This window comes from Monodon monoceros, unplaced genomic scaffold (assembly GCF_005190385.1).
Source record: "Monodon monoceros isolate NGI ecotype Baffin Bay Population unplaced genomic scaffold, NGI_Narwhal_1 Super_Scaffold_2, whole genome shotgun sequence".
Classification (NCBI taxonomy): Eukaryota; Metazoa; Chordata; class Mammalia; order Artiodactyla; family Monodontidae; genus Monodon; species Monodon monoceros.
In genome coordinates this window covers 23137777-23159699 of record NW_021703776.1, presented here as the reverse complement: position 1 = coordinate 23159699, position 21923 = coordinate 23137777, and the positions used below count along the sequence as shown (strand labels likewise).

The 21923-nt window shown below is 34.4% G+C and overlaps 1 protein-coding gene across 2 annotated transcripts in view; it reads right to left on the bottom strand.

Moving 5' to 3' along the window:
* Positions 1–15835: 15835 nt before the first annotated feature.
* The window catches only part of LOC114901744 (platelet glycoprotein 4-like), a 56329-nt gene continuing 50241 nt past the window's right edge, over positions 15836–21923 (bottom strand). Inside the window, exons 11-15 of one of the 2 annotated variants that reach the window (XR_003795273.1) lie at positions 21136–21209; positions 20518–20572; positions 19493–19657; positions 17988–18167; positions 15836–16963 (exon numbers count right to left, since the gene is read on the bottom strand). Coding sequence is in view for 1 of the 2 variants with exons in the window: in XM_029233849.1 (XP_029089682.1) it covers positions 19493–19657; positions 20518–20572; positions 21136–21209 (294 nt within the window). In the remaining variant the exon portion in view is untranslated. The remainder of the gene's footprint in view (positions 16964–17987; positions 18168–19492; positions 19658–20517; positions 20573–21135; positions 21210–21923) is intronic. The other variant, XM_029233849.1, reaches the window with a different exon arrangement.

Below are 21923 nucleotides of genomic sequence, written 5' to 3'. Positions count from 1 at the left end.
TGCAAGTGCTTTTAACTTTAATTAAGTCCCATTTGTTTATTTTTGTTTTTATTTCCATTACTCTAGGAGGTGGATCCAAAAAGGTACTGCTGTGATTTATGTAAAAGAGTGTTCTGCCTATGTTTTCTTCTAGGAGTTTTATAGTATCCAGTCCTACATTTAGGTCTTTAATCCATTTTGAGTTTATTTTTGTGTATGGTGTTAAGGAGTGTTCTAATTTCATTCTTTTACATGTAGCTGTCCAGTTTTCCCAGTACCACTTGTTATGGAGAGTGCCTTTTCTTCATTGTATATTCTTGCCTCCTTTTCTGTAGATTAATTGAGCATAGGTGGGTGGGTTTATTTCTGAGCTTTCTGTCCTGTTCCATTGATCTGTCTGTTTTTGTGCCAGTACCATACTGTTTTGATGACTGTAGATTTGTAGTATAGTCTGAAGTCAGGGCGCCTGATTCTTCCAGGTCTATTCTTCTTTCTCAAGGTTGCTTTGGCTATTTGGGGTCTTTTGTGTTTCCACAGAAATTAAAAAAAATTTTTTTACTATTTCTGTGAAAAATGCCATTGATAATTTGATAGGGATTACACTGAATCTCTAGACTGCCTTGGGTAGTTTGGTCTTTTTAACAATATTAACTCTTCCAATCCAAGAACAAGGTATATCTTTCCAACTGTTTGTTTCATCTTCAATTTCTTTCATCAGAGTCTTATAGTTTTCCAAGTACAGGTCTTTTCCCTTCTTAACTAGGTTTATTCATAGGTGTTTATTCTTTCTGATGTTATAGTAAACAGGATTATTTCCTTTATTTTTCTATCTGTTATTTTGTTGTTAGTGTATATAAATGCAACAAATTTCTTTATATTAATTTTGTAACTGTAAGTTTACCAAATTAATTGATGCAGATGACAGGATATTATCCATAGAAAATCTTAAGGATGTCACCAGAAAACTACTAGACCTTGGCACTGTATATTCATGAACAGATTAAGTGTATTACAGTGATTTTTCTTAAAAGATCAGGAAATAGTGAGAAGCAAGCAGAATAGCAACAGCAACAGTACTTTTGAAAAATGCACTTGGTATTTGTAAGTAATTCTTCTTAAGTAAAAGAAACCCATGGTCATAAAAGTTTGGGAAACACTGAACAGTAAATTTTTCTTTTTGGAGATTTATAGCACATTAAGAGCTTGAAAAACATTCCAAGAAGAAATTAGTTTAAAGTCATTAAACCCAAGTTTACCAAGCTGTTTATCATAGAGCTTAAAAGAGTAAAGAAAAATGAACGTATCACACACTGCTGGGCCTGCTGTACAAATGAAAGAAATAGTAGTTGTTGGGCTTATTGTTTTCTTACGTGTCTTGCTGGGTGTGCCAAGAAAAACAGCTCCTAACTGCTCATTATCTGGGCCTTTTCTTCGGCTTATGTTTTCAGTGGTGAACCTGGAGGGATGATATAATGCCTCACTCCTGCCCTCCAAACCATAAGAGGCCTTGCTTACTGCTTGCTGTGCAAGTGGTAGATCCCTGAAACTCAGTCTTCCTGATCTGCAGTACAATCCCACTATGTGCACAATAACCATTTGACCTTGTTGCACCTCCCATGTGAGACTTCAGGTCCAAGGGAAGCGAAAGCAAATAGGCTGATATTCAAGCTTTTTACTGATCTATAAGAGAATTTTTGTCTCTCTCCCAGGAGTGTCATGTCTCTTCTGCCAACATCCATGTACATTTTAAGGTAGCTTACTAGCTTGTAACTAGGGTAAATTTAAATCCAGGATATAATAGTATAATGTAGTAATAATAAACTTTCAGCTTTTTCCATAAGTTGATTAATTTGAGTAATTTTTCCAGGGCTACCAATTTTGACAGAGGAGAAATATGAGTTACTAGGCAATCAACTCGTAGATGCTATGATGTACCACAATTACAAGGTCTTAATTAGCATTTGAGTGCTTACTCTTTCATTTACTGTGGAAAGCAGTTGACATGAATTAACTTGTTTAGTCTTCAAAGCCACTACATGATTTAGATACCAGTATCTTCATTTTACAGATAAGGGCACTAAGACATAGAGGGGTTAATTAATTTTCCTAAGGTCAAACAGTAAGCAGTGGGCTTGGAATTCAAACCCCAGGCACCAGTCTATCCATTGCATTTAGAGAAAGGAGATTTGGAGTTTTAAATTTATTCACAATAGAAACAAGATAAAAAATAATAAAATACTTTATTGAAGAACAATTTTTTGAAATACTAAAAGCCTGAATTTGCAAATGTCTACCCATAAAGAGAAAAGCAGATCAAAATTTTATTGTCAAACAAGTATAAAGAATATCTGAGAAGAGAGCAAATGAGTTTTGAACTAGGAGAGCCCCACCAATTCAAGATATGATTAACACTCCTTATTTAATCATTCAGATTGTATCAAGCAGAGCAGCCCCGTTCAGATGGTAACACTGGTCCCTAATTCTGAAAGTCAAGAGTTCCTTTGTTGGTGTGGCAAAGCAATTCAGTCAGTTGGAAAGTATCTATTTCATGTAGCCCCAATTCTTCATGACATATACTTTACATAGCTATGATAGGTTAGTACAACTGTAGTGTTATAGGAGACTTTCAGGCTAACCAAGCCACGCAAAATGATTGTTCATGATATGAAGTTCTACAAATTTTAAGCACCTTCTGGTATAGGGATCAAGAAACTGGCAGGTGGGCCAATTCTAGTCCACCCTCTGTTTTATAAATAGATGTTTCTTGGAACACAGTCACACCCATTTGTTTGATATTGTCTACAACTGCTTTGTGCTGCAGTGACAGAGACGAGTAGCGCGACTGCCACTGAGGCCATATGACCTACAAAGCCTGCAGTATTTCCTATCTTGTCCTTTACAGAAAAAGTTTGCTGATTCCTGTTTTAGAACCTTATGCACATTTTCATCAATAATAAATATTTTATTCAGCGTGTATATAAAAGTGAGTCAAACATGGAGCTTTAATGTTTAGAAATGAACCCTACTATCAGTATACGCTGAACTTCAATAGTTTTTGTTTGTAAATATATCTACAGTGTGACAGTGAATTAAACTAGTTGACCATAAATTTTTATTCCATTTAATGATGTTAATGGTTAAAGCCACACATCATCTTGCCCATTTCATAGTTACTTTAGCGGTTTTTTCTTCCCCAAGGGATCCATGAATTTTCTCACTTAACATTTCTCATGATAGACCTTGCTAACTGTTCACAGCCTTTGATCTGCATAGATCTTGGAGACTGTATCTTTCTCAACAAGTTTAAATCATTCTCATCCAAATGATTTCAGGCAATTACTATCAAATGGTTGTTGAAAGAAATTATTTGCCATCTGGGCCTTATACTGAATATACTGTTTGTAACTTTTTGTTTACGTAACAAGTCTGTTGAATATTTTCTTCATATTTTGCATGATAAATTATTCTATTGATAAATAAATAGAAACTTGTTTTTGAACCTGAAATAGGAACTACAGAGCTGTGTAGGAAATTACCTTGATGCAACAGTGTCCTCCAAGTACACTTCCAATCACTATCCCAGTGGTCTTAGAACAAAAAAATCTCAGAGCTTTAGATGATTAAATACCATAATTTTAAACTGAAATTTAAAATACACAGTGATAAGTTAGGTGAGAAATGTGGGGTAGGTTTACAAATTTAGGACAGGGTGCAAGCAGGGTGAAAGCCCTATTATACCTTAATCCTGAAGTACATGATTCAGGAACAGGGGAGCCAAAAATACAGAAGGTGCTTGGTGTCAAAATCTTCTCTCATTGTATTGGAGAGACACAGGGGCAAGTATCGCCAGAGCTGTAGACAACCAGTGACTTGATGGAGAGCATGGATTTTGTTTTTTCTGTGTGATACTGATGGCACAAATGTGGTACCTCTATACCTCCTATAAATGTAACACCTTACACATACTACCTCATGTATACTTGATATTTCCATCCCTTCCTATTTTTGACAAATGCTCTACTTTAATTAGTCACATTAGCTTCTACACTTAGTTTCATCTGTCCTTGTTATTTGTTCTCTGATTAGCAGCGCTAAATACACTTTTTTTGTAAATGGTATAATTGACACACAGTTGTCTCTCCATATCCATGGGTTCCCCATCCACAGATTCTACCAAACTCGGAGTTCAGTCTGTGGTTGGTTGAATTGGAAGATATGAATGGTAGACATGGAAGACCAATGGCCCTATGCCAGTTTATATAATGGACTTGAGCATCCCTGGGGAATTGGTATCCATAGAGGTCCTGGACCAATCCCCTGCAGATACCTAGGGATGACATTATAACATTACCTTAGTTTCAGGTGTACAACATAAAGATTTGATGTTATTATACACTGTGAAATGATCACCACAATAAGACTAGTTAACAACTATCACTGTAAATAGTTATAATTCTTTATTCTTGTGATAAACACTTTTAAGATTTACTATCTTAGCAGCTTTCTAATGTGTAATACAGTATTATTTACTAGAATCATTATGTACAATACATCCCCAGGATTTATTTACTTTATTATTGGAAGTTTGTACCTTCTGACACACTTTACTGATTTTGTCTACCCCCACCCCTTGCCTCTGGAAACCACCAGTTTGTTTTCTGTATTTATGAGCTTTTTTTTTTCCTTTTGGATTCTGCATGTAAATGAGATCACCCTCTGTTTGTCTTCATCTGTTTGACTTATTTCACTTAGCATAATGCGCTTAAGGTCCATCCATGGTATCACAAATGGAAAGATTTCAGTTTTTATGGCTGAATAATAGTCCATTCCATAGATAGATAGATGATAGATAGATACATATATCTATCTATATGTATATTTCTATCACAATTTCTTTTTGTATTTATTCATTAATGAACGCTTAGGCTGTTTCCTGATCTTGGCTATTGTCAGTAATACTGCAACAATATGGGAAATGTATATATCTTTCAAAATTAATGTTTTTGTTTTCTTCTGATAAATACCCAGAAGTTGTATTGCTGGATCTTATGACATTTTTATTTTTAATTTTTGGAAAAACCTCTAACTGTTTTTCCATAGTGGGTGCTTCAATTTACATTTCCAACAACAGTGCACAATAGTTTCCTTTTCTTCATATCCCTGCCAAAACTTGTTATTTCTTGTCTTTTTGATGACAGCCATTCTAATAGGTGTGTGGCAAGATCTCATTGTTGTTTTGATTTGCATTTCCCTGATGATCAGTGATGTTGAGCATCTTTGCATGTACCTGTTAAGTCATTTGTATCTCTTTTGAAAAATGTCTATTCAGATCTTCTGCCACTTTTTTAACAAGATTGGTTTTTGTTTTTTGCTATTCAGTGTTATGAGTTCTTTATTCTTTATGTATTTTGCATATTAACCCCTTATCACACATATGATTTGCAAATATTTTCTCTTATTCCATAATTTACCCTTTATTTTATTGGTTTCCTTTGCTCTGAAGGAACTTTTGAGTTTGATGTAGTTCTACTCTTTTGTTTTTGCTTTTGTTGTAAAATTCGAAAAATTATGACCAAGTTTGACATCAAAGAGTTTACTGCATATGTTTTCTTCCAAGAGTTTTATGGTTTAAGGCCTAATATTCAAGTCTTTAATGCATGTTGCGTAAATTTTTGCGTATGGTGTAAGGCAGTGGTCTAGTTTCATTCATTTGCATGTGGCTGTCCAGTTTTTACAGCAACATTTGTTGAAGAGACTATTCTTTCCCAGTTGTATATTCTGAGCTACTTTGTTGTAAATTAATTGATCATATATGCATAGGTTTATTGCTGTACTCTCTATTCTGTTCCATTAATAATGTGTCTGTTTTTATGCTAATGATGTACTGTTTTGCTTACTATAACTTTGTAGTATAGTTTGAAATCAGGGTGTATGGTGCCTCCAGCCTTGTTCTTCTTTCTCAAAATTGCTTTGGCTATTCGGGATCTTTTATGGTTCAGTAGAAATTTTAGGATGATTTGCTCTATTTCTGTGAAAAATGCCATTGGAATTTTGTTAGGGATTGCATTGAATCTATAATTTGCTGAGTAGTATAAACAGTTTAACAATATTAATTCTTCCAATTAATGAGCATGGAAGATCTTTCTTTGTGACTTCTTCAATTTATTTCATCAGTGTCTCATATTTTTCAGTGTACAGGTCTCTCACCTCCTTGGTTAAGTTATCCCTATGTAGGAATTGAAGCAATACGAAGCAATTGCAAATGGGATTGTTTTCTTAATTTCTCTTTCTGAGAGTTTGTTATTAGTGTATAGAAATGAAGAGTTTTGTGTGTGTGTGTGTGTGTGTGTGTGTGTGTGTGTGTGTGTGTGGTACGCGGGCCTCTCACTGTTGTGGCCTCTCCCGTTGCAGAGCACAGGCTCCGGACGCACAGGCTCGGCGGCCATGGCTCACGGGCCTAGCTGCTCCGCGGCATGTGGGATCTTCCCAGACCGGGGCACGAACCCGTGTGCCCTGCATTGGCAGGCGGACTCTCAACCACTGTGCCACCAGGGAAGCCCAAGAAATGAACAGTTTTGATATTGATTTTGTATCATGCAACTTTACTGAATTTGTTTACTAGTTTTAACAGATTTTTGTAGGGTCTTTAGGACTTGATATTATGTAATATCAAGTCATCTGCAAACAGTGACAGTTTTACTTCTTCCTTTCCAACTTAGGTATCTTTCATTTCTTTTTGTTTCTGATTGCTATGGATAGGACTTCCAATACTATGTTGAATAAAAGTTGTGTGAGTGGGCACTCTTGTCGTGTTACTGATCTTAGAGGAAAGCTTTTCACCATGGGGTATGATGTTAGCTGTGTGTTTGTCATAAATGGCCTTTATTATGTTGGAGGTGTATTTATTCTCACTTTGTTAAGGGTTTTTATCATAAATAAATGTTGAATTTTGTCAAATGCTTTTTCTGTATCTATTGAGATAATCATGATGTTTTATCTTTCATTTTGTTAATGTGGTGTATTACGTGGATTGATTTGCACATGTTGAACCATCCTTGTTTCCTTGGAATATATTCCACTTGATCATGGTGCATAATTCTCTCAGTGTGCTGTTGAATTTGATTTGTTAATATCTTTTTAAGGATTTTTGCATCCATATTAGCCAGAGATATCGGCCTGTAATTTTCTTTTCTTGTGGCTTCCTTGTCTAGTGTTGGTATGATGGTTTTGCTGGCCTTGTAATATGAGTTTGGAGTGTTTCCTCCTCTTCTATTTTTTAAAGGCGTTTGAGAGGGATTGGTATCAATTCTTGTTTGAATGCTTGGTAGATATCACTGATGAAGTTGTCAGGTCCTGAACTTCTGTTTAGTGAGAGGTTTTAGATTACTGATTTCATAGCTCTTAGTTTTACTGATCTTTTCTCCTGTCTTTTGGTCTCCATTTATTTCTGCTCTGTTTTTATTTCCTTCCTTCTGCTAACTTTGAACCTCATTTTTTTTTTCCTTTTTCTAGTTCCTTGAAGTGTGAAGGTAGGTTGTTTGAGATTTTTCTTATTTCTTGAAGTAGGCATTTATCATTATTTACTCCCTCTTAAAACTGCTTTTGCTGCAACCAATAAGTTTTGGTATTTTGTACTTCCATTCTGATTTGTCTCAAGATGTCTTTTGATTTCTCTTTTGTTTTACTCTCTGACCCATTGCTTGTTCAGTAGCACAGTAGCATGTTGGGGAATTGGCACATATTTGTGAATTTTCCAGTTTTCTTCTTGAAATTGATTTCTAATTTCATACCATTGTTGTAAAATATGCTTGATATGATTTTAGTCTTCATAAAATTATTAAAATTTGTTTTGTGGTTTATCATATGATCTATTCTCGAGATCATGTGCACTTGAGAAGAATGTGAATTCTGTTGCTTTGGGATGGAATGTTCTATATACACCTGTTAAGTATATACCTAAGTTAGGCAGTATACTGGCCTAACTTATTACAGGTTTTTGTTTTGTGGTTCCCATGTGTCTTACATACAACAGTATTATAACATACCTATAAAGGTTCACATATAACAACATATTTATAACAGTCTATTTTAAGTTGATAACTGCTTAAGTTTGAACATGTTTTAAAGCTCTACAATTTTACTCTCCCCACGGGCTTTATGTTTTTGATGTCAGATTTACATCTTTATCTTGTATATCCCTTAAGTAATTATTGTAGCTACAGTTATTTTTACTACTTTTGACTTTCAACCTTTATACTACCTTTAGTAAATATTTACCTTTACCAGTGGGGTTCATATTTTCATAAGTATTTTTGTTACTAGTTAACACCCCTTTTTCATTTAAAAAATTTCTTTAACATTTCTTGTAAGACTGGTTTAGTGATAATTTGTTCTTTTAGCTTTTTTTTTCAGTCTATTTTCTTTATTTTTTTCTGGTTTTATTTTTGTTTTTATTTTTTTTATTTTATTGAAATATAGTTGATTTACCAATGTTTCACATTACATCAAAGTGATTCAGTTATACACAAACACACACACATACGTATATATATCAATTCTTTTCAGATTCTTTTTCATTTTAGGTTATTACAAGATATTGAATATAGTTGCTTGTGCTATACAGTAGGTCCTTGTTTTTTAATTTATATATAGTATTCTGTATCTGTTAATCCCAAATTCCCAGTTTATTCCTCCCCACCCCTTTCCACTTTGGTAATTATAAGTTTGTTTTCTGAGTCTATTCCTGTTTTGTAGATAAGTTTATTTGTATCATTTCTTTGATTCCACATGTGGTATCTTATGATATTTGTCTTTCTCTGTCTGATTTACTTCTCTTAGTATGATAATCTCTAGGTCCATCCATGTTGCTGCAGATGGCATTATTTCATTCTTTTTTATGGCTGAATAATATTTCATGGTGTGTGTGTGTGTGTGTGTGTGTGTGTGTATCTTCTTTATCCATTCATCTGTCGATGGACATTTAGGTGGCTTCTATGTCTTAGCTATTATAAATAGTGCTGCCATGAACATTGGGCTCCACATATTGTTTCTGATTAGAGTGTTTGTCTTTTCCAGATATATGTCCAGGAATGGGATTGCTGGATCATATGGTAATTCTATTTTTAGTTTTCTGAGGAACCTCCATACTGTTTTCCACAGTAGCTGCACCAACTTACATGCTGACCAACAGTGTAGGAGGGTTCCCTTTTCTCCACACTCTTTCCAGCATTTGTTATTTGTAGACATTTTAATGATGTCCATTCTGACTGGTGTGAGGTGGTACCTCATTGTAATTTTGATTTGCATTTATCTAATAATTAATGACGTTGAACATCTTTTCATCTGGATGTTGGCCATTTGAATGTCATCTTTGGTGAAATGTCTGTATAGGTCTTCTGTGCATTTTTTGATTGGATTTTTTTGTTTTTGATATTGAGCTGTATAAGCTGTTTATATTTTGGAATTCAAGCCCTTGTCAGTCACATCGTTTGCAAATATTTTCTCCTAGTCCATGGTTTGTCTTTTCCTTTTGTTTATGGCTTCCTTTGCTATGCAAATGCTTTTAAGTTTAATTGGGTCCCAGTTTTTTTACTTTTGTTTTTGTTTCCATTACTCTAGGGGATGGATCCAAAAACAATTGCCGTGATTTATGTCAAAATTTGATCTGCCTATGTTTTCTTTGAGGAGCTTTATAGATTCTGATGTAACATTTAGGTCTTTAATCCATTTTGAATTTATTTTTGTATATGGTGTTAGAGAATGATCTAATTTCATTCTTTTTTATGTAACTGTCCAGTTTTCCAGGCACTACATGTTGAAGAAACTGTCTTTTCTCCATTGTATATTCTTGCCTCCTTTTTTTGTAGAGTAATTGACCATAACTGCGTGGATTTATATCTGTGCTCTCTATCCTGCTCCACTGATCTATGTGTCTGTTTTGGTGCCAGTACCATACTATTTTGATGACTGTAGCTTTGTAGTATAGTGTGAAGTCAGGGAGCATGGTTTCTCCAGCTCAGTTCTTCTTTCTCAAGATTATTTTAGCTATTCGGGGTCTTTTGTGTTTCCATGCAAATTTCAAAGTCTTTTGTTCCAGTTGTGTGAAAAATGCTATAGGTAATTTGATAGAACTATTCTATCAAATTGAATTGAATTGCATTGAATCTTAGATTGTTTTGGGTAGTATGGTCATTTTAAGAGTGTTGGTTCTTCCAATCTAGGAACACGGTATATCTTTCCATCTGTTTGTGTGGTATTCAATTTTTTTCATTGATGTCTTATATTTTCCAAGCATAGGTCTTTGGCCTCCTTAGCTAGGTTTATTTCTAGGTATTTTATTCTTTATGATGTGATAGTAAATGGGATTGTTTTCTTAATTTCTCTTTCTGCTATTTCATTGTTAGTGTATAGAAATGCAGCAGACTTCTGTATATTAATTTTGTATCCTGCAGCTTTACTGAATTCATAGATGTGCTCTAGTATTTTTCTGGAGGCAGCTTTAGGATTTTCTAAGTAGAGTATTATATCATCTGCAAATTACTCCTTTAGGTTTTTCTTGTCTGTGAGCTTTTTATCTCTTTCACCTTTGAATGATAAGTTTTTCAGGTAGAATATTCTTGGTTGGAAATTTTTTTTTTCTTTCAGTGCTTTGAATATATCATGGTTATCCCTTCAGGCCTGCAAAGTTTCTGCTGAAAATTCTGTGGATGGTCTTATGGGGGTTCTGTTGTATGGGACAAGGTGTTTCTCTCTTGCTGCTTTTAAGATTCTCTCCTTGTCTTTTACTTTTAATATTTTAATTAAAATGTGTCTTGATCAGCATCTCTTTGGATTCATCTTATTTGGAGCTCTCTGTGTACATGGATTTGGATGTCTGTGTCCTTCCCAAACTTAGGCAAGTTTTCAGTCATTATTTCTTCAAATAAGGTATGTGCTCCTTTCTTTCTCTCTTCTCCTTTTGGGACTACTGTAATGCAAAGGTTAGTCTACTTGATGTTGTCCTATAAGTTCCTTTAACTGTCTTCAGTTTTTTTTTTTCATTCTTTTTTCTTTTTGGTATTCTGATGGGTGAGTTCCATTGCCCTGTCTTTGAGTTCACAGATCCTTTCTTCTGCTTCATCTAATTTGATGTTAAATTTTCCTTAGTGTATTTTTAGTTAATTATTGTATTCTTCAGCTCTGTGACTTTTATTTTGTACTTTCTTACATTTTCTATCTCTGTGTTGAAGTTCTCATTGTGTTCTCCTGAGTTAAAGGAGCATCTTTATGACCATTACTTTGAACTCTTTATCAGGTAAATTACTTATCTCCATTTCATGAAGATTTTTTCTGAGGTTCTGTCTTGTTCTTTTGGGGGGAACATATTCCTTTATTTTGCTTTTTTCTCTGTGTTGCTTTCTGTGCATGAGATGTAATAGCCCTCCTTCTCAGTCTTAAAGGAGTTGTCTTGTGTAGGAAATGAACCATATCATTCATCTGTGCCCTAGTTCTTGGTTTTCTCTCACACATTTGTGTTTGTTCAAGCAGCCTATTTTATTTTTAATAGCTCAAAGTAGTTGCACGTGTGCAAGACCTGTCAGCATCCCAAATAGGAGGAGCTCACCAAGGACTTAGATTCAGGCTGATTGGAAGCTCTTAAATTATACTGCAGCTCTTAAATTATGCAGATTTATACTGTCTGGTGGGATCATAGTTTTATGCCAATTTGGCCTCCAAAACCAAGTGTTCTGGAGATGTGCTCTGAATGGAAGTTGCAAAAATCAGGGCTCCAGACAAGTAAAATAGTTCTTTTCTGGAAGTTACTAGTGAGCTATAGTGAGGCAGAGGGAGAAAACTGAGCTGCCGTTCACCAGCCTATGTTCCCTGAGAGTATGTCCTTTGGACTCAGGTCCTATGCCACTCAGGTCAAAGATCCAGGGCAAGCAAATACGCCTCTATCACAGAAAGAATGGGAGTGTTTCAGTCTCTTGTTTGTGCAGTGCCCTCGGCATGGTAGTCTGCCAAGAACTGTCAGTCTGATTGTTAGAGTCCCATGAGACTCAGGAACACAAGGGCCTCTGGCCTCTAGAACCAGGTGAGGGGTATCCCCTGGGAATCATCCTCTAAACCCAGGGCATCAGGTATAAAAACTGAATTATTAAATTCATGTAAAACTCCATTATGGGAGATACTGGTTTTCCTTAGCACTGCAGAGGGAGAGTGTGAAATCGGCATCTTCTGGCTGAAATGGGGCAGAGGAGGTGCATAAGCATGGTGCTCATGGAGGGAGGGGGAGGTGGCACCCACCTGCTGGAACAGGGCAGAGGAAGAGTGTGAAGATGGTGTCACCAGCCTCTGTCCCACAAAAGTATCCCAGCAGGCACCTATATGTGTACTAAATGAGATGCCTGCACCTCAGTCTGACATTTTAAAGTTAGCAAATGAGCCTCTTTCATATACAGTCTGGGTGCCTCTTGTTCTGCTGCTTCTGTACTTAGCCCTGGGGGAGGTGAGCCTGAGCATATGAGCCCTTTAACAGAGTCATTTCTCAGTTTTTCTGTGCCCTTGTGGGTCTCATGGAATTGCTCAGTTAGTTTTTAGTTTATCCAGAGAAAATTGTTCCTTATGCTGCTGTAGATTTGAAGTGTGTGTGGGAGAAGGTGAGTTCAGGATCTTCCTATGTTGCCATTTTCAGCTGGAACCAGAGGTAAATATTCATTAATAACACAGCAAATATAAATAATACAGAAAAATAACACATTTCAGCAAGAAATTATTTGTAGAAGAAATTTCTGAATCCTAGTGACTCAACTGCCCACTCAGTTGATTATTCCACTGATACCCCTCCTTATACTTCTAGAAACATGCTACATGTGTGCTGGTGGCAGGCTGGGGTGGGAAGGGAATGGGGATGGGCAACAGGAAGTGGCTGATGATCAATACAGATAATTCTCACAATCTTATAGGACCTTTAATTTTAAATGATTATTCAGATATCTATGGAAAAATGTGCAACACTAACGTATGCTAATATTTCAAAAAAGTTTCAGAAGAAAGAAAATTTTTAGAATCCTGCTCCCTGGTCTCTATCAAAATCTGAAGATATTTAATACTTTCTCACAATCCAGATTTCTAGTTTAAGACAGTTCCTCAAAGTCTCCAATAACTAAATTCTCCTCTTTAATATTTAGGAGGTGGAGTTTATAAAACAACCTACCACTTATTTCCTATCCTTTCATGTAGACCCATCTTTTCATAATGACCATAGTCCTCAACTATGTAGACTGATTCTGGGGAATATCTCCAGTGTTAATATCTCTTACTTGCCCCTGACCTATCTGCTACTTTACATGCAGTAAATATGAATATTTGTCATGAATATTGTCAAGCAGATCAAAGAACACATTCTAGAAAATTTAGGGAGTATAAAGTTAGTACTATCTCACCCTCTACTCTGCCATATAGATAGTTCTATTACCATCTGAAAATAGCATTTACAAGTTCAACAGTCAAATGACAAAACTTAGTAGAATATTTATAGCAAATTTTAAAGTCTGATGGATTTCTTCTCATCTCAGTATGCTTATATAGCTTTGTTCTCTTAAGTTATTCTGCTGACATATCAAACTATTACCAGCAACAGGTCAAATAAAACTGTTACACAGTGGTCCAATTTCAGTATGACTTAAATCAGGGCTTTTTCAATTTCTTGTGTATAGAAATCGCTTTGGTATCCTATTAAACTACAGATTCTGATTCAGTAGATCTGGGTTAGCATCTGAGATTCTGCATTTTTAACAAGTTCACAGGTTATGCTGAGGCACCCGACTCAGATTTCACACAATTAAAGAAACAAAACTTTAAAACATTTATGTTTTCCTAGGTATGTCACAGTTCTCCTTCATGAGTGTGTAGAATGGAACGTTTCTGAAGTATGTACACATAAGCTTACTGGCATCTGAGAACAGTTGGGAAAAGAAAATAGTTAATATGTCAATAATTCATGGACAAAAACCGCTAATATACAATTATAGTAGCAATATCAAACAATATTGAAGTCAAGCACATTCAAAAATTATAAATGAAAAGCAAATCATTTAATAAAGTTTTATTTTCACAAATATTTTAAAATTTAGCTTCCTTTGAGCCAGGAAAGGAAATAGCAGAGTATGCCTATACGTATTTGATACAGATATTCAACACTGACTCATTCTTAGTTCATTAGCTCAGCTCACTGCAAATAACTCAGAAAAACAATCATAGGTAGTTCTGTTAGTGTATGCAGAAAAGGGTAAGTGACAGTGATCATTTAAGTGGAGTGAGTGGAGTGGTTATTTAGAGTTGTAGACGGGCCAGAAGAGGCAGAAAAAGAGAGAGCAGCCACAGTGTCTCTAATACATTGAACTTCAACTGGAAACACTGAACTGACAGGTGGAACACAGCTGCAACAAACTCGAGCTCCAAAGATAATTAATGTGTAGGTCAGACATTGAAAATGGGTTAAGATTGACAGATTATTTCACATGTAAAAATCCAAATACAAATATCCAGCACTTTCACAAGAACAAATTTTCAGGGATAACCAATTTGCCTTATTAGTACATTTTTTTCCTGAAATGATACCCCCTTTTCTTCTCTTTTTCTGAGAACTGAAAGCTGTATAGCTCTTTTCATGTACTTGTCAGCAACAGTAAGCCTTCACCCGTTTTAAGATGCTATAGATTCTCTAACTTATGTTAACTCTTTTGCATATGCTGTACATTTTCAAACTTAAGTTTTGAACAACTATAGTTTTGTGGTGATTAAACATACCTTGGAATGAAAATGTGCCACTTTACAAAATGGTGCAGGTTTTCTATGGAATAAAACGTACAAGTTCATTCATGTGTACAATGACACATTCTCTAAGTCAAACAAGTCACGTTTAACATATTCCCAAAAGCTCCCACTCCCAATTCAGCATACGCACATGCACACGGAAACACACACACATCCAAATCCATTTTTATATGAAAAATCTATCTCCCATTTATTAAATAAAGTATTACTTTTTTCTACTGGGTATTTTTAATGTATTTCACTTATCTTTGAGTATGAATTATCCTTCCTCATACATAATATATAGAATTTAGAGAAAACATGGTGAGGAATGGTAAAGATTAGAATATTCATGTAGTTAGTTATAGACACATAACTCAAAGCCTTTTTCCTGATATCTATATACTATGAGATGCATTTTTGTATGAAGATTTAAAAATGAGTAATTGATTGGTTATACAGTTCTACCATGAGGTGGATATGTAATTTCTCAACCAGTTCTTCTGAACAGTTTCTACTTTACATCATTCAGCCCTACTTAGTTTAAGATTTAAAGAAGTATCCTTTATATTCCTCCTAGATCAACATGTCCACAAATATCCTAATACGGCGAAGGTAGACTCAAGTATCAGAAGAGGATGTTTAGGATCTCATATGTCCATATCTTAGGGGGATACTTTTTTTCTGTTCCCAATAAATGAGAGGACATTATTACATCAGTATGTTTTGAGTATCTTCAAGATTTTCCAACAATCCTTCCAAACTGGTGGTATCTCAGTTTGGGGTTTTCAGTATTTACCCTGGCAGCTCGCATGAGGAGATTATCTAGACAAACCAGTTACTAATAATTTATCCTAGAAACTTCTGTGTGTAAAACATAGGCAGAATGTGATCCATCTTCTCTTTCTATGGGGGGCCTTTTTAGGGGGCCTAGTGCTCTCTGCCATAAGTGAACCCCTGCTAAAGAAAGCAGGGTTACCTAACAATATGTCTTCTAATAAAAAGGAAATATACTTCATAGTCTAGAATTTAAATACTGCAACTCTAAAGCATGACCAAGTATCTTTTTATTTCCTTTTCCCCCAACTGGCTCAAAAAATTAGCAAAGGAAAAAGTGGTCAAGATTGAATTTAGAAATGTTTCATGAGGAAATATAGATGCATAAAGAAATAAAAATTCAGATAGAATACATTGGTCAGAAAACCAGAGTAAATGTTTTGTGACACAACAGGAACTGGACAAAAGCACAGGAATTTAAGGAGCAACATTTTTTAATGTTTGAAACCAGTCTTTCTGAGGCGACTATGAAAGCAAGAATTATTACAACAAATAACTATGAATGCACATTCTACTCTTTGTAATCTCCCACACAATAATTTCTTTATTATCATTTACATCTCTTAATACTAGCACAGCATTCTGAAGTTGCCAAGCATAAGTTATATGCAACTGAGTGAAAAGATCAAAATCTACTCAGATTTCCAGAAGAGCTGCAGAATGTGGAAAATGACAAAGCCCCTAAACATGTTCATTTGCATTATCACTGACAAAAATGTGAGCCATATTGTTATAAAGAGCGTGGTGATAAGGCTTGCTCATGCTGTGTGAAGGATTTAATAGAGAAAGAAAATTAAGTAATGTTTAATAAATGGTTCATAGGCCAGTCATTTAGTTTCCATTCTTAAATGTCTTTCAAAATAGTTGATACTCATGAAATGCAATGTCCTGACAGTCCTGGGGTCTTTGTATTGCAGGGACACTGATGAGGGTAGTGATGTTTTCCCTTTGATGAGGAAGACAAGAGTTCAGGGTCCAGGATTTGTTTAGAACATTCACCCGTCTGCTCAATTTAGCAAACTGGAACCAATCAGTGAATCAGTACCAAATAAAAATAACTGGATAATGCTGAAGCCACATCTGTAGAAACTGAAATCCATTCCATTGTGAACATGTTGAATTTTAAAAGGTGCTGTTTTTTTCAAAGTATGGATTTTAATGACATCTTAATAATCCTTTAGAAATGTGCTGCTTCTCAGTACAAAAAAAAAAAAAAAGTGCCACCAGTTCTTCAACTATAAGATAAGATGTGTTTTGCAAACATAAAGCATATTAAATCTTTATTTTGTAGGTCGATATTAAGAAAGGTCCTGATGTAGCTGGTGCATAAATGTAAAGATTCATTTGCTTCCTGGAAAGCAGAAGAAAGGTAAGTACTTATCAAAAAGTCGTGGAAAAATAAAACGGGTAATATTCAAATTCTAATTACTGCAGATGTCATGTTTTCTAGTAATTAGCCCAATTTCTCAAGCTGCAGAGAAAAATTCTCTGATGAACTTCATGGATAAGGCAATTATTTTCCCATTCCAGGATACATGGAAGGCTGCTTCCCAGCTCTCAAGAGCTGCGTGTGGCCAGATAAGGAGGGGTAGCTCGTTAAATCTGCTCTGGATGAGCATTTCCACTCTTTGCTGTCCCTTCAGACCATCCTCCATTTAGCGGTATATATACTACTACTTTCAAAAGGACAATTGGCTTATTCTCTTTGTGATCCATTGAGAAAAATCACACCTTAGCTCCACCATCTTTGCTTTACTCCCTCTTGTACATCCATCTCCTTATTTTTCAATTGTTTATAAGTCTTCCCAAAGGCATAATTATTATAATATTAGAAACTGAAGTTGTTTAAGGAAATCTATATCTGTAATTCTTCTAAATCTAGTAAATCAAGTAATCTACAGAGAACAGTGTTCTTCTCTATTTGTAAAGAAAAAAGACATATTGTTGTGTAAAGAGCAGTAGCTTTTCCCTGTAACAGTCAGATGTTAAGCCAAACCAATATACTTGTTGACAAAGGCACTCTAGAAAGTTTTCAATCTTTCACCTTAATAGAGCCATGTACAGACCCAAGATAATTGGCATTCAGGGCTCATTAAGCACTGATGAAATTGTTCATGTAATTTCAGTAGAGAACTATACAGAAAAAATTTATGACTCGTACTTCATTTTGAAAAGCATATTTTCCCACTAGAAGAAGTTTTTGTTGTAATTTGGCTTTTCAGTGGATGATCTTTTTGTCTATTGTATGTGTTCATATGAATTACTTTGTTTAATCATAACATATTTGTTACTGGACTAATGACAGGTCTTAAAGGTGATGCAATATTTCCTTTATGTTTTATAATGTGAATATATTAGGTTAGCGTTTTGAATACCTATTCAAATGGATTGTAGGCAGAATTGTTCAGTCCTCTTTTGAGTGAATAGTGACAGAAATAATCAGAACAAAAAATGGAGTTGCCTTCCTAGTCTCAAGCTCTCAATTTCATATCCAAAAAAATATTGTCCGAAAATTCCACTTCATTTTTCTTCATCTTCAGTTTGACTGATTCACACTGTGAAAATGGACAATTTTGCACAGTTTAAATTTATAACTTTCTGGGATGACTCCATAAGATAGAATGGATGCTAATGAATCCCTGATTATTGGAAACTCATGAAATATTATTACGGATTAGTTGTGATAATTCATGTAAAATATTCAGCATGATTTTGGCACATAATAAAAGCTCAGTAATTATCAGTGGCAGTTCCAGAATTTCTACATGACAGGTTACAGTCAACAGGCTGATTGGAAGTAGAACAAGAAGACTTTTGTTTTGAAGTTGTGATTTTTTCATACCAAGTATATTGCTTTTATTTTGATTGTGTATATTTTTTGAGGTTCCTGGGAAGGGAGGGGGGACAGAAACTATGGGTAAGTGACAAATTCCCCCCCCCACCCCCCACAGGCCATACCTATGCCAAGTATGATTAGTAAAGAAAGGCTTAGGGAAGATAGGGTCAGGCATTCATTCCTCTATGTACAAGGGGGCTTGTGCAGTAATACCTAAAACACAGAGGCCTGAAACACCTCTACAGTTTTGTCAAAACTCAAATCTGTCTACATTTAGCTGATTTTCCTGTAAACTCTGAGTAATTTGGTTTTACTATGTGAACATTTTTGTCTTCTGTTTTCTTGTATTGTTGTATTCAGTTCTAGCTCCTGAATTGTAATAATTCATCAGGGCTTCCACACTAAACATCTAGAGTGCACACTGTGATTTTGGACAGCATGACTATATGCAACAATCCTGTTTCTATATTAATATGCTATCTTCATTTAAAAATAGCATATTTTTACCTAATTTTAGTTCTATCATTGATTGAGTTTTCATTTCTCATTAATTTCTAGCTTATTTAATTTTCCTTTTTATTTTCTTTTCCCTTGTAAATTCTAATTTCCCCAAATAGCTACCATTTTCAGTTTTACATAAACTTTCCTGGTCATTGATCTATTAAAGTAATTATTTGTAATATTAAAATAATTAACTAGCTAGAAGTAATCAACAAAAGAAAAGTTAGTACATATATAGCTTTTGTGCAACATTCTAACTTTGAAAGGTGACAATTTCGTATTTTAGCCCATTCCTCCAATAATAAAGATGAAATATAGTGATCTGCTTGATATTAGTAGGCCTTATTACTCATTCAGGTTTCATTTATGTTTTAATTTACATTTAGTATCTCAAAACTTCGAGGATGTATTAACAATGATAGTTGGCCAGACATGTCCAGAAATATTTGCAGCCTAATTTATAACTCCTGTTTGATAAAATGGAAACAGCAATATATAAACTAACATTACTGAAGCCATATATATATTTTGTTATATACTTACTTATTTTACACTCTTCAATCTGCATGCACAGTATGAAATCATAAAAGCAGTAAACATCACCACACCAACACTGATTAAGATCATTTCTACCAGGCCAAGGAGTTCTATTTTTCCAGTCACTTGATTTCTGAACATTTCTGCCTTCTCATCACCGATTGTGCCAGTCTGTAATCAAGTTAACAATTAGCATTATTTCAGCTGATTAGTGGAGCAAATTACTCAAAACTCTCCATTTATGTATCACTCTTTTTTCGAAACACTGCATAGATGTTAGTCATCTTTATCTATAAGAAAAGACAGTGTAATTCCCTTTTCATGTCAAAGAAGGCAGTAAATGCCAAGGTAGAATATTTAGAGAGAGAAATATAATCTTCCTTTGAAACATGTTATATAGCCCTCTCCAATACACTGACTTCATTGATCTATACAAAGGTCTTACTGAAATATTTTCCAGTTTTCCAAAGGATGTTTCCTAGTGACAGAGGGAAATTGGAAAGGCCAACAGTTTCTTTCCTCTAAAGACTTCTGTAGTGCATTTCCTCATTCTGTGGCTAATCAATTCTGTGATTTGTACTAAAAATATCTTGTTAGGCACTCGGATAGACTGCAGACACCTACTCTTACCTGGTCTTTATAAGTTTGGTTTGCTTTTATTAGCACTACAGTATTCACATTGAGTTACTTGGAGTTATGTGTATGTGTGAGTCTTTCCTAACACAAGCACTATGACAAGAAAAAGTGTTTACTAGTTGTATTATGAAAATAATGTAAAATTATAGGAAATACTTCATCCTTCTGAAATAAAAACACTGAAAACTAACATAAACCTGATATTTCTGTGTGGCTTGGTTCTCTCAGAATAATTAATTATATAATTAATAATATATAAATTCACCTATATAGGTAATGGAAACACATACAACTTCAAATTCTATACATATGTATTCAATTTTCAAACACTAAAAGCTGTTTCTATATACAAGGAAGTTTACAGTTTTTGGTGACTAAGAGATAAGAATACTAACCTCATTAAGCCAAAGAATAGGCACCATATAATTCTGCTTCAGACCCTTTAATGCTCTGTAATAAACATTGAAAATAATTATAACAATATATACTAATATAATACCCATATATAACAGAAATGTTAGTAATTACTAGTGTAAATAAATGTTCAGAAATTAGTTGCTCTTAAACTTGCTAAGTTCCTTGATTTTTGTTCCTTGTAATGAATCATTTAAATATTACTATGGCTGTTTATCAGGCATCTTTCGCTCTTATAAATCTTTCTAATACATATTTCTAATTAGATTGACTTTTTCTAAGCATGTATTTTCCCTTTGGACAATTTATACCCAGGAAACTAAAATTGAATTTTAGAAACAATTGTCCTGGAAATATTTGGACAGCTAGCAAAATGAGAAACGGCATCATACACTAATTCCAGAATATGTGTAAATACAATTTCAATACACACTAGATATAATTCTAAATTACAGATGAAAGTTATAAACTAATTATTTCATGATATTAAGCCAAAGAAAAGTTGAAATTTTATATTATTTCCACTTAATTTCATACATATACTCACTTTCTGGCAAGAAAATACTAAAAATCATAATGAACCTGTTCAAGAGACTCACCCAATGCTTTTTCCTGGCTTAACCAGTATATTGATCTGCAGGCGTTTTGCAAATTGTAAAGTGAATCCAGTTATCTAAAAAGAGAACAAACTAAAATAATTACCAACTTCCTTTAAATAATTCATTTATAATATCTAAAACTTATTTTTACTGTTATATAGAACCTAAGGTAAAACTGTAGTACTTGAAACTTGTGAAATTTATTAAATAATTAATTAGACATATTAAATATTATGTACATAACTCTTCATAATTACATTTTATGTGTATATGCATGTGTGTATACAGACCTATACACACATGTATATATGCACACACACACAATTTCTTTGCCCAACCTACTGTCAAGGTGATATTTATCTGAATTGGTTTTGGGGAATCAACAACAACAGCAGTGAAACTTAGAACTCATATAGTCAATTTAAATCCCAAATTATATATGGTCAAATATATATTCAGTCAGAACCCATGTGTCATCAGTATAATTATAATACTTCTATCATTAGTTAAAATTAAATGTGACCACTAAAATTCTGGCATGTCTGGCACAAACGTGCCATGTCTGGCACGTTTAACTTTTGAAAAGGAGAATATTAAAATAAATTAAAAGTTGAAACTGTTACACTATAGGAAATTTAATAGATTTTTCCTGACGCTAAGTATAATAGATCTTGCCTCAAATGTGCATATACCCATAAAACCTTTTAATCCCTCATGATCTACAGTGTCCCTTCATATAAGCAATACTTACAGTTAAGTATAAAATGACAGTAAAATTGTAATTTATA